Here is a 13,285-nt window from a genome sequence, read left to right as displayed (position 1 = left end):
CCGTACAGTCATGGCCAAGGCACTGAGACATCCGGGCTAGAAGTGGTTACACAGACTAAGCAGCATGGCAAGGATCAGCCACGCTCATCATTTGCACCCCTGCCTCACATCCTATTCAGCCTATCCCAACCTGCCGGATGCCCTGGCAGGGACGGGACGAGTTCTTGGCCCTGCTCTCGCGTGGCATCCCCCCCAAAGGGACCCTTGTCCTCTGTTGGGCACGAGTTTCCCTCAGACCGGTAAGAAGTACAACTGAGCACGGGTGCAGCATTTGATCTCGGTGTGACTTCCTCTCCTTCAGCCTCGACAAACTCGATGAAGGCAGCTCTCGAGATACCCAATCGCCGTTGCCAGCACGTATAACCGGCACGTTATTCACATCCCAGGACGCGCAGGCTTGACTGCTCCACGGCAGGCGAAACATTGCACAACGCAAATCCCACGCCACCATCTGCCGAGCATCCTGAGAGCTGCTACCGTGCTTTCCATGCCTAGGGCGTCAAACGAAGCATCGTCAGGTGGGCAAACAGACAGACAGACGGACAGACAGGCAGGCAGCGAGTGAACAGACCAGCCAAAGGTCAAACAGCGGCAGCAGACAGACTTGGCAGCATCAGAAGCAGCATTGTCGGCGTCAGCAGCACAGCAGCCGCAGCAGCAGCAGTTCAACGCACAAGCAGCAGGGTCCTCTTCCACCAGCAGCGGACTCACTTTTTCCATCTCTCATCAACCCCCATCACTTGCTGGGTACAGCCGAATTGGCTTTACTCCGTTTCTACCCCGACTCCTGTCTACATCCACATCCTCGCTACTCTGCCACGCCTCCCCGACGTTTGCTCATCGAGCCATCCATTGTCCCTTCCCTTCTCTACTCTTTTGCCGCGCTCCACTTCCGCGCAAGGGTGCCATGGTGCAGCAATGGCTCTCGTGAGACCGTAGCTCCCCACCCCCTCCCGGTGAGGCGCACATTTTTTCGCGCCGATTGTGCGTAGCTGTATCTGCCTGTTCCTGCTCTCTGCTTGTCTCTGCTCTGGCACGTCCCACCAGCCGTGGTACTTGCACATGTTGCTCCTACTTACAGCCCGGCTTCTGTCCAACACACCCACCCTCCATCCATCATGGTAAGAATCGTCCCTGGTCCCCGGTAGGCGGCAGCTGCATGGATACATATATCAATCACGCCTCCAGCCCAGCCTGATGGCCCATACACCCACATCCTCACGTCTCAGCCCCCCTCACATCGATGCCTGTCCCGAACCTGTCATCCCTTGCTTTCTCTTGTTCCATCCCACCCTCAGAGTTTCCCGATCCCCTTGACCAGAGGCGAACTGTCGATGGTTGACAAACGGTCTCCTCTAGAACAATCCCAGCTTGAAGAGAAGGCGCCCTTTCGGCCATGACGACATCGACTCATTAGAGCCAGCACCCCCGTATCCCTCACAGCTCTCCCAACCTGACTTGGACTTCTCCTCCTTGCCTTACGAACATCAGCTTCATCTTGAACAAGCTGCCTCACCCTATGGCCTTACAGGCTTCAGGCTTCACCAATTAGCCGTCCTCGACCAAGCGCAGAAACGCCAAAGATCTTCCTACGGTTACTCCATGTCAACCTCTCACCTTAGCGACGCTTTCTCCCACGATAGCCAGGAAAAGCGTTCGCAGGACGACTATCGACATGTCGACAATGCCACCCTTCCTCGGTCATCAATGGAGGTGCCATCGTTGGGCGGCGTGCATGGTGTCCTCGGTGACTCTCTCGCCCACCTGAAAATGCTCATGTGTACGACCTGCCTCACGCGGTTGGAAACGCCCGAAGGTATTTACCAGCATGTCCTTTCGTTGCTGACCACCTCACAAACTGACGATACTCCAGCGAGCTATCAGGCCCTGGCACACTCGGTTCCACAAGAGTATGGGTCATCTAGGCCCTACGAGACAGAGAAGCAGCCGTCTGCTCTGCCTTCAGAGGACCAGAGCTACCTGCCCATGACCATCGGTCCAGATCCCCAGTCAAGTTTTACTGGGGATGATCGGGTTTTGGCCCCAAACTATCACGACGTCCCACAACCTAATCAGGTTGCCCCGCAGCCAGTTTCGCAAGATGTCATGTTCTTCCCAACGACATCGGCGGCCTCTGGCTACTTTGCCGCTCACTCTGTCTTCGAAGTCACCCATACTGCCAACTTGCCCGGCGGTTCCATGTATAACCAAGAGCAACTGGCTGGCGACCAAGCGCCCATTTTACCTTACAGCGACGACACACCTACTGTCAACTTGCACTTACCCCTTACGCCTGTCGTTGACGCAACCTTCAACATGGCGAATTCATACGCCCTCTCGGACTCAAACATCAAACGAGAGCATTTTGATGCGCAGAGGACGAGTCGAAATCTGGACGTTGTTTTCACAAATAGCAAACCTGCAGCCGCAAAGCGGGGCCCTTTCACCGATCAGGTCAAGCGAGAACAGACAGCCGAAACTCGGCGTATTGGGTCCTGTATTCGCTGTAGAATGCAGCGCATACGCGTATGTCTCCTCAATGTTAACCCCGAGCATCTTTTTGCGAGACCACATGTTGGCACCCGTGGTTTGCTAACGATTCTGCTTAGTGCAAAGCAAATGAAAACGATAGACACGGAGCGTGCTTGACCTGCAGCACGAAACAAAACTCGAAGATCTGGCGACTGCCCTGCCTCCGCGCGAAGCTGACTGACGTGAAGCTCTTCAAGCCCGGTCAGGTTCACGGCTACGAGTGGACACAACGCTGGAAGGACAGCATCGTGGACAATATAGCCAGTTGGGACTCACCAGACGAGAGGAAAATTCAAATCTCTGAGGGTCTGTCGAACAGCCCGGTTGAACTGCGTGTCAAACGATTCATTCCCCAACAAGGCGACAAATTGGATCGTTCATGGTGCGCTAAGGATGGTATCAAACACTCCGTTACCATTCCTCCGTATGCCATTGTCGATTTGGATGAAGCTCAACGAGCATACACAATGTACATCAAGAACTGCATCCGCAACTCCTTTGTGCTTGTTCTCGACCGAGTGCTCGGAGCCGAAAGAAACCTTCTATGGGGCACTTATTATCTAGCGTGGAAACTAAGTGACAGCCAGCACTTGGATAAGGATGAGACTGGTCTGCTCAACAAAGTGCTCGAGCTGTGGATGGCCGTTCGTTTGACCACAACATCAACTGTCATTGTCGGCAACGACACACTGGGGATGCCCGCGAAGATATTGAATGAAACGAGCCCTCAACACGGAAAGATACCTCTCCCACCGGTCATGGGCGCGCAGATCGACCTTGTCCTAATCACACACATCCAAGCCAAGCTGCGGCGTGAGATGCTGGACATGCTCCAGAAGATGACGCAAGCTAACAAACAGAAGACTTGGCTCACCACCTACCTCGTCACGTTTATTCTCTTGCATAACACAGCCATGATTACGGAGCACGATGCCAGATATGCACGAAAGCATGGAATGAAGGTGGGCACTCCCTTCCATGCCATAATCGTCTCGCAAGTCGTTCTTCTCCTCCCCCTCCGTTTCAGAGACGAGGAAGGACGCGTCGATTGATGTACCAACCGAACATGTGACGACGAAAATATGCTGATAGATATGGCTCAACAGAGACGCTATGCGAGAGAGGAGGAGGTGAAGCAATACCAACAAGGTGAGTGGAGGGGCGGATGACATATATGCAAACTAGACCATAGAGCACAGCATTAACCGGGTGGCCTATTTTGCCCCTACCACAGGTGCGACAATTTTGCTAGCCTACTTTCACTACTGCAACAAGGGCATTTTCCCCTTCTCAGACGAGTGTCGGGATCAAGACCTTCGGGGGCTTGCAGAGCTCGATGATCAGTCGATGCACTTTGTACATGAGACTAGACGCTGGGCCACGTCTCATAGTAAGTTTTTCTTTATCCCAGGTTTGCCGCACTGGAGGGTCCGACAAATCTCGGGAGGCGGGAGACTACCGCCTGGCCCGTCAGTTTTCGGGCAGGATCCGAGTTTTATGGGTGCAGGACCCGGCTAACCGACATGCAGAGGGACAGTGGGAGGAGCTGCAGCGGAAGAAAGCTTTTGAAGATAGCTACTTCTGGGTCAGCCAACTGTACGAGCACAACTGGCAGCCGGGTGTGGAACTATAATGGGGTGGTCAGGACGACCAGGGATTCTTGGGTGGCTAAGTCTGCAACGTGGCTTTCTTTCCTTTGTGCCATCTGATGCCATTGATGTTTCATCCGGGAACAACGCTCAGGCGTCATGCAGGCGTACGAAAACAGGAGGTAGATATTGTGGTCGTCATTCGAATGCTCGGCTATGGGCCACAGATTTACCGCCCACAGTGTCGAGGGTCTGGTCTGGGCAGCCCGGGCGTGGACAGTCGTCGTGTGCGTGAGGGAAATGACCAAAGGTCGAGTGCCGCGTGGGAACAACCTGGGCGTACTCCGACCGCCTGCTGTCTGAACGACGCACAAGGCAATGACTGTGATAGATCTGGGACAAAATCGTTGGCTAATTCGGAACCTCTTCTTCCTTCTGATTGTTTCCCCCACGGTGTGCGAGGTAGCGTGGGGTTACCAGGTACTCGGATCGAATGTGCGCAAGACAAATGAATCAACGCCTGAAATCGCAGATGTCGATGGCCATCGTTCAGTTCGTTCATAATCGAGGGCGGATCGGATTAGGGAGATGAGGTACGTACAAAAGGTACGCCAGGAACGAAAGTCGTACCAAAACGGGGTGGGGAAAGGACGGAGAGCGCTAAGATTCGGGGCCCGGCTTGCCCGGATACTCCCAGCCGGACGCTAGCAGGTGGGCCATATCCAGCCTTTTCGGGCGACCTACAGGAGCGGAGCTCGCTTCCACATCGGTCAGAATCATCTCGAAATGGTTCGCCGCAGCCCTGACCGAGCATCCACTCTGTGGCTTCAGTCAACATGCCAGTCTATTTCCCCTGTTCCCGTGCTTTGTAGGGAAGGTAGGTAGGCAAGGTAGGCTCAATAGGTAGGGTAAGTCGACGACGAAACCAACTTGACCTGTCCAGGTCCCAGTATCCCGCACGTAACGTTCAGCCCCCTTGTCTGCTTTCTTTTTCCTCTTCTTCTCCTTCACCTGCAATTTCCCTCACCTTTTGCCGCAAGTGGGACACGCCACACTACCTAACATCAAGGCCACGAAACAATATTGCGCTGAGCCTGTCGATTGACCACGCATCACTGCGATCGTAACGCTGGAACAAAGCGCACCGCGCACGACGAATCAACTACGGACAAGACGTTCTTGAACTTGGCAGCTATGGGCAAAGTTCATGAAGAGCTCCAGTTTGCTCAGTTCTAGTATTCCGCTGTTCGTAAGTATCGTGAGACGTTGTTGCAACCGGTCTCTACGTGTAAGGGAATGCCTGCTCGTGATGCACAGGACACGAGTAGCGCATTGACACCTGCATACCACGTTCGCAACGATACGATTTGAAAAGCATGTTTGTAGTCTGTGGAAACGACAAAAAGCTATCAGGAACAGATGGGAACACCGGCCCCTGCACCTCTTGCCTCAGCCTTCAGTTCTTGACCGTTGCCACGGTCTCCATGACATCGCAAGGGTACCAATCTTGTGCAACTCGATTGTGTCATGCAATGGCTTAGTATATGAGACGGTGCGCAATGACTCTCACTCCAGTTTAATGGATATGGAGTACGGCTCCACGTCCGTGGGGGGAAAAGGGGGGGGGGGGGGGGACAACGACAGGTTTCGACGACTGTCATTTCTTGACGCGGCTCAGCTTCCGAAGGGATCATCCTAGGATTACCTCGATTATCAATCGATCTACGCACACGACTGAGACCTTGCCCCAAGGCAGCAGAACCGTAAGGACACATGTCTACTCACATCTACTCACAATGCAGGTCATCGTCCCCGCCCAATTGATGAGATATTTCTTCTTTTCTCTGCCCTACCTCCTCGCGTTTTGGTCCATCTCCAGAATGGGTACTGTGCTGTCTGCGTCTTGCCCAGCGCCAATTTGATAGCATTGCCCATCCAACGATTCTTTTCTTTACGTCTCTCGAAATGTACTTTTCCACTTCATCAAGGTTTGACACCACGGGTGCTCACCGATGATTGAGATTACGTCCCGGATCCGTATCATGTACCCACAACAAGGTCTGGTAGAGCCCTCCTGTTTGCTTTGTGACCCTATTTGCAGCGTCGATCGGGTCACAAACATCACCAGAGCACCACATCTCGTCGGACTGACCAGCCGATGTATGGCCACGGGACTGAGAACCCGGATCGTCTGGGCTGACAGTGGAGACGGCTAGCGACCCGGCCAACGTTCCGCAGGCGGGTGTCCTCGAATTGGTCTCAAATTGTGGTATCACGGCGGGCAAGGCGTCACGACATGGACGCGCGCAGAGACCAGGAGAGGTGAGGACAGCCTGATGCTCAATCGAGCGGCTGCCGCTAACCACCGACAGGCGTGCCAACACCGAGGTCCTCGCCTGACTTTGCAAGGTTGACACGACCTGGCTGGGGTTTGTGGGCATGTCGCCTGCACGGGCTCCTGCATGCGCCGTTCTGGGTCCGAAAAAGAAAAAATGTCTACAAACCCCCCACCCCTCAGGTATCATTGTCCAAGCATTTCCTAGAAGCACACCCAAGCAGGGTGAGGGCGGGGAACACATCGTCGTGCGAGCCAGCCGGTCTTTCTGCCATCTCTGTATCATAATGGGTGCTGGCCATTTTTCCCGCACCGATACCGGGATATGATCCTTCAGGCGAACCTGGGATCCAAGTACCGGGTTTTCAACACGTCTAATGAACACTAAGGGATCACTTGCCTTCCAGCGTGCCTTTCTAATCTTGAGCCAAGATGCTGTGCGCCTCCAAGTGAAAGAGCCGGGCCGTCCCTTGCTGAGGTATCTGCGCTGACATTGAGTCTTCCAAGCTAAGGTACTTACCGTACCTTAGGTACACTGGTGTGTCCTTCTCAGACACGCAGCTGAACGACGACTCCAGCTATCGGGGTAAGTCTCCGTCGCGGGTAAGACCGGTCTGGCAGTCCTACTTTCCTCCAGGCCACCCACTCTCTGACTCCATTCTGCCACCTTTCAATCACCCCTGCTGATGCTGCAATTGCTGTTACCGTTGCTCCTCCCTTCCTCCCGTTGCTATCAGGCCGCGCCTGCTTTCCATGCATCTGCTGGCCAGCTCGCTTGCTTGGAATTGCCTGCCACAATGCGTACCACATGTCATGCCTTTCTTTTACCTGCCCGCCAGCCAAGATAGCCTGTCAAGGTTTAGTCTGCTGCTCTTTCGTTCTCTCTTGTGCCCTCGATGCCTCACCTCCCTTTATCTGCCGAGGCTCCCCCTTTTGCTGGCCATCTTTCTTCGTCAGTCTCCGCCAAGGATCGTCGACAAGCCTTTGAAGGGTCATATACCACTTGTCGTTCGCTGCAGCTCCTTCCTGAGGAGCCGTTGGCTGATAAGGCCCATTGCCCAGGTTTGCACCTGGCTTAGGTAGCGCCAGTACCCGTCTACTATACTACCTACCTAGGTACGTCTGCCGTTGCCTTCCCGGTCTACATACCCGCCTACCTCATCTCATCTTGCCGAATCGATCTAGGCTCGCCTTCCACGCACTCGGCCGGGGGCCCAATACTTGGACCGGCCGCCCTCGCCGTCTGCTGTGCAACGCGCCTTGCCGAAAACTGGTAGGTCTTAGGTTTGTACGCTGTGAAACGGCTGCCGCACATCAAGTGAGTACCAGTTGACATTGATTTCCTTTCTATCCTTCACACCCCTCCTCTTTCCTTGCCACGTCCTCAATCTTCGTCCTGCCTTGCCTTTTACACGGGCCGCTGCCGCGCTTGCCCCGTCCTGTCTCGTCCCTTCCTGCACTGTCTTGACCAGATTTTATCGGCAGGCGTGCGCGCCGTTGAAGCACACCTCCTTCCTTCACCACCACCCGGGGACTCATGGTCTACCGGATCGCTGGGAAACATGTGGCTGGCTTGCGTTCCTCCTTCCTTCTGCCTTCTCATCTTACCCGTGGTCCCCAACCCCCCGCCTACCAATGGCCATTGAGTGCCATGGCTTGGTCGAAAGCTCATGACCCAACTGACTGGACCGGGAGTCAGAATTCTCACCTCCTGCCCTCGTCCTTGCCCGAGTTTGAACCTCAAAAAAAGCCTTTTCTGGACCGGGCAAAAGCAGAGGTTCTGGTACCCTGCTTCCGCGTCCGAGTCGTCATGGACGTCCTCCTTGAAAACGTTGTCGCTACCCTGCCTTACCCTGCCTCAATTTTATACACCCTCTCCGCCTCCTTATCTGCACATATATAGCATCCTCCCCCATGTACAAAGGTATCCATGTCGGGTTCAAACCCGTTGCCATGAAGCCTGAAGCCGCACGCCGAACGCCGCCATCCATCGCCAGCTCGAGAGCCGAGAGCTGTGAAACATAAAAGGAACACTGTGGTCTACAAAGGAAGGAAAAAACCGGACCGTCGCGACCGAGTTCTACTCAAGCCTCTCGTGGGAGGTCCCTTTTAATCACCCCCGGGGTACGAGTCGTCTGCGAGGTTGTGCTTGCTTCTGAGAAAGCTACGTCCTTCATCTGCCTTTCCGCGCCTGCCTGCCTATCGTCCCTTGCCTTGCTCGTGTCCTCTTGCCTTGATATGAGACCCTGACCTCTTATAGAAAGACCACACCCAGCCTCTGTTCATGACTGCCGAGCTGCTACATTGCATTGAGTACTTCTAGCGGCCGACTTCTTCCTACCATCAACTCGCGATTTCATCCCTCTGCATTCATCATCATCATACATCATCAGAAACATCAGCGTTTGCCTCCCAGCAGCTAGACTTCCCTGAAGGATCTTGTTGTTAGAGCCCACTATCATTTTCAAGAGCTTGCCCTCCCTTTTCACAGTCACTCTCTATATTTTCGGTGCCCTTTCCTTCAGCACACGCACAAACATCATCCGTCACAGGTGCAAAGCCCTAAAACACGTCTCCCATCATCCACGTCTACTGACAACGCACGGTCACAGCCGCAACGATGTCTTTCAAAATAGCTGGGCCTGCCCTTGGCTATTCTCAGATGGAATTCAAAGACCATGGCTGTAATGGACCCGCTGCTGATATGCCCGGCCTTCCAGGCGGCTTTCCATCGGTCCTGAACACTGAGTCCTCGTGGACTGGCCAGGATTTCAGTCTTGATTCACACAAATCCATTCTCAACCTGTCGGCTGCCGACATCAAGGAATTGGAGAATGCTTTGGAAACATTCAAGAGTACGTCCCTCCCCCCTCTCTCAGACTCCCGCCGCGCAGGATTGCTGACCTTGCTCTCAGACTCCGGCCAAGATGGCGGCAATGTGACCCGTGACACCTTCAAGTTACCTGTTCTCGGCGACACGCTGCGCCAGGTCTCCCAGGACGTGAATTCTGGTCGAGGATTCGCAGTGGTTCGTGGCCTGGACCCTAGGAAATATTGTGTTGAGGACTTGACGCTTTTGTACCTGGGTATCCAGGTCTACATTGCCAACGAGCAAGGAAGACAAGACAAGAAGGGCAACATGCTCGGTGAGTGTGTCTTGGAATTAGCGTGCTGTCATTCGGCATATTTGGGTGTGGCGACTGATGATGTTGTGCTACCAGTCCACATTATAGCCGATAACTCAACGGCTCAGCATGCGGAACACCATCGTCACTCCACTTCCTCTATTGTCAGTTCTCCATTCACACTTTGGATGGCCCCACGGCTGACTCTTTTTACCAGACATTCCACAATGAAGAAGCAGGTGATGTTGTGAGTTGGCTTACCAGAAGCACGGCTATTGCAGGAGGCAAATGTATCATTGCATCTGGCCACACGGTATACAATGTCCTTGCGAATACCAGGCCAGACATCATCCGCACACTCGCCCGCTCTGACTGGCCATTCGCGTAGTAAGTCTTGCACAGCGCCCATTATCCGTCACTCAGCACTTCATGAGACAGGTACGCTGACGCCATGACTTCCACAGCCCCCGGTTTCATTGCCGTCCCATTCTGTTCAACCACCAAGGCAAAGTAATCATCAACTTCGGCCGGGCTCCACTTCTTGGCAGCGCCGCCCATCCCAGGCCTGAACACCTTCCTGCCCTGTCAGCGCGCCAGGTCGAGGCCTTGGATGCCGTCGAGGCCATCGCGCAGGCCACGCAACTCGAAATCCAGACCCAGGCCGGAGACATGCACTTCATCAACAACCTTGTGGTCCTCCACCGCCGGGAAGGCTTTGTTAACGGGGAAGGGTCTCATGAGAAGCGCCACCTTGTGCGCATGATCCTTCGCGACAGCCAGCTGGGCTGGGCCATCCCAGATGAGCTCAAGCGCGACTGGTTTGACGCTTTCGAGAAGGACGCGGACCGAGCGTGGCACTTGGAACCTATGCCGGAAGGCTTCTTTCCACTTCGCATCAACACGAACTGATGGAAACAAACCCTTGCGATCAGTGTGGAACAAGACCGGCAGCGCCCCCTACGATACCCCTGGCGGAATGATGGTTCAGACCTGGTTACGTGGCGTCACGGTGAACTTGATTGACTGGGAGCATTACCCTACGTAGAGAAGAAACTAGGAGTTGGGGCTTGCATGGTGCATGGGTGGTCTACAGTACAGTCCGTGCGAGCACTTTGGTGGTTTGGGTTTCTCGTTCTTGTTGACGAATCGGGTCGGACCCTAAAAGTTTGTTTGCTTTTGCTCCGAGAATTAATCATGGTTACTCTTCTCAACTCGTCCCCTGATGGTCGTTGGTCATTTCCTGCTGAAAGGTCTTCATGGACCACATGTTTGAAATACGAACAGCTTCGCACACGGGGATCCAAGCTAATGCGTATCAGCGCGCCAAGCACGGGTGTGCAAGATGAACAGTAGGTACGAACGAAGTAGCGTGTCAACGTGTCGACCGAATCGATGACCGCATTTGAGACCAAATTTTGACAACTCGCACAATCCACGCGGGGCAGATCATCTCAGTTCACCGTTCCCAGAATACCCGAACGAAGGTCTTGCGGGTTGATAGGCATGGGTTTCGTCGCATCGAGTGAGACGTGCAGATAGCGGTCTCGATGCTGGAACTTCGTTTTGGTGGAGACCCACATGTGTAAATTCTTCACCGATGCTGGGCTGGCTGCAGGGACTCAATGGCAACTTTATGATGTGGGTGGGGCGGCTACGCGCTTCCCAGCCGGGAAGTCTACAGGCAGATGCTTGGCCGCCAGCCGACGAAGGTCGGGCAGGCGATGATTGCTCTCGATCATGCTAAATCTTGTGGTCCCACACGAAGTGGCTACGGCCCTGTCTGGGAGCTGCGGATGGTACGAACCGTTCATCGAAGAGTGTACCACAGTATGTGCTTGGCGCGATGCCTCTGAGCGCGATGGTCGACCACGGCCTCCCGCATGAATTAGTCCCGAGGGATCTCCGCGTACTGATTCACAAGACTGAGAGGTACGTGGTTGCTAACAGATCTGCATGTGCTCGCGAAAAGATGAACGGAGCCAGGCACAATAGCCCGGGCTAAAACCCCCGGGCTCATGTACTAGTACTGTTAGTAGTTTCCGGAAGCAGGACCGGCGCAGGAGAGGTTGCCTTTTCGCCAACATGGGGAGGGGGGGGGCTGCAGGCGGTAGGTGTCTCTGGGCAGCGTGGGACTCCCTTGTGATGGCGCCGGCTGGTTGGATCGCGGGAACACATTCTCCTCTCGACCTCGTTTTCTTTTCCTTTTCAGAAACTGGGGCAGGATAGCCTGACGAAAGGGCGGGGGGGGGGGGGGAGAAGGGTGCGGCATACGAACGGCGTCGGGACGGGGCGCGCGCGGGAGCGGTCAACGGGTAATGCGGCGGCGGCGGCGGTGGCACTGGGTCGGTGTAAGAATGCCAGGCGGCTGCCTGCTCGCCCGTGCCCCATGCGACCCCTCCCCCCTTCGCTTTCCCCCGTCAGGGCATCCAGGGATGGGTGATTGGCGGCGAAACAGTCGGGTTGTCATGGCGGTCATCGTGAAGTCATCTCAAAGGAAGAGCGGGGAGGATAGAGCAGGGAAGGGACGAGTGGGATGAAACTGCGAGTTGACCGGTCTCTGGTCGATCCTGGGATCGAGTGGTCACATAGCAACTCTCGACGGGATGAACCCTCCTATGAGGTCCAGGCCGGTCTCGGCCAGTGACTGTGACGATGGCGATGCAGTCTGTGTGGGTGAGTAGGCCGCTGCAGGCATCCGGATCTCCGGCCTGGGCATGGTGAGCAATGGTACTCTGAGACACGGACGAGGGTAGGTATGCACACCCAAGCAAGGGGCCGCTTGTCCTTGCCATGTCAATTGATGTGAGCCGCTTTTGTCTTGGGGGGGCGTGCGCGTGTGGGTGTGGCCTGGAAATGGTCCTCGCGGATAACAGGAGAAGTAAGGGGGAAAAGATTAGAACGAGCAAAAAAAAAGAAAAAAAAAGAAGAAGGAGAGAGCTGAGCTGACGATGTGGCTGTTTGAGGGCGGCCGAGGTGCCGGCGCGGCTGGTGCTGGCAACAAGTTGCTGTGTGGGAAGACGTGGTGTGCCAATATCTGAATTGTTAGCGCTAAGGGGCTTTAGGTATCTAAGGTACCTAGGTAGGCAGTGAGGGGAAAAGCAAACATTGAAGGGGAGGAGTTGGACTGCTCTGCCGGCTTTGGGCGCCTCATGGAACGGCTGGATGGACGGACGGGGAAAGCAGACCGGCCATCAAGCGCATGGAGGTTGAATAGGCCCATGTCCCGTGCCGTCATGGTTGTGACATCCCACCAGGGACGCTGAACTTGAGGTGGTTTGTGCGAACAATTAAGATGTTGCGTCGTGCAAGCAGGCACTGACTGCACCGCGCATTTCTGTGACGGAGGGACGTGGTCGTGGCATGTCGTTCCAGCTGTGGCTTGACTGTGGGTAAGGATGGGGCAGGGAGGGAGACCGTTGAGGCGGTGCATTTTCCTCCAGCACTTGACCCCACCTGTCATCTCTTCTTCTCTACTCTATTGGTCCTTTGGTCCTGGAAGGTCTCTCGACCTCAGGCAGGTGCCCCCTTGCCACCCTTGCCCCCTCACCCTACCTTACCTTACCTGCCTTGCCTGCCTTAGTACCTTAGGTAAGTACCTGAGCTGGGTAGCTCCTGCAGCTGCTGCAGATTTAGCGCCAGCTCCAGCAGCTCCGGGCCCCTATACCCAATGTGCCGCGCTAGCCCTCACTTCAGCTCATCCTCCA

At 55.0% G+C, this 13,285-nt stretch overlaps 3 protein-coding genes across 3 annotated transcripts; 2 read left to right on the top strand and 1 right to left on the bottom strand.

Annotated features, from left to right (window-relative positions):
• Positions 1-299: 299 nt before the first annotated feature.
• On the bottom strand, positions 300-809 carry VDAG_03165 (uncharacterized protein). The gene has a single exon (XM_009657030.1). It carries the CDS (start codon positions 718-720, stop codon positions 376-378), a length of 345 nt encoding a protein of 114 aa, XP_009655325.1. The 5' UTR covers positions 721-809; the 3' UTR covers positions 300-375.
• Positions 810-1,602: 793 nt separating this feature from the next.
• Positions 1,603-4,383, top strand: VDAG_03164 (uncharacterized protein; the record flags this gene model as incomplete). The annotated part of the gene is made up of 6 exons (XM_009657029.1): positions 1,603-1,816; positions 1,874-2,526; positions 2,610-3,494; positions 3,639-3,681; positions 3,767-3,922; positions 4,064-4,383. 6 exons carry the CDS (start codon positions 1,603-1,605, stop codon positions 4,099-4,101), a joined length of 1,989 nt encoding a protein of 662 aa, XP_009655324.1. The 3' UTR covers positions 4,102-4,383.
• Positions 4,384-9,076: 4,693 nt separating this feature from the next.
• On the top strand, positions 9,077-10,490 carry VDAG_03163 (taurine catabolism dioxygenase TauD; the record flags this gene model as incomplete). Its single annotated transcript, XM_009657028.1, has 5 exons — positions 9,077-9,311; positions 9,372-9,602; positions 9,678-9,745; positions 9,799-9,968; positions 10,046-10,490. The coding sequence occupies 5 exons, from the start codon at positions 9,077-9,079 to the stop codon at positions 10,488-10,490; spliced, it is 1,149 nt and encodes a 382-aa protein (XP_009655323.1).
• Between the last annotated feature and the right edge of the window lie 2,795 nt (positions 10,491-13,285).

This window comes from Verticillium dahliae, genomic scaffold (assembly GCF_000150675.1).
Source record: "Verticillium dahliae VdLs.17 supercont1.5 genomic scaffold, whole genome shotgun sequence".
NCBI lineage: Eukaryota > Fungi > Ascomycota > Sordariomycetes > Glomerellales > Plectosphaerellaceae > Verticillium > Verticillium dahliae.
This window is presented reverse-complemented; position numbering and strand designations above follow the sequence as displayed.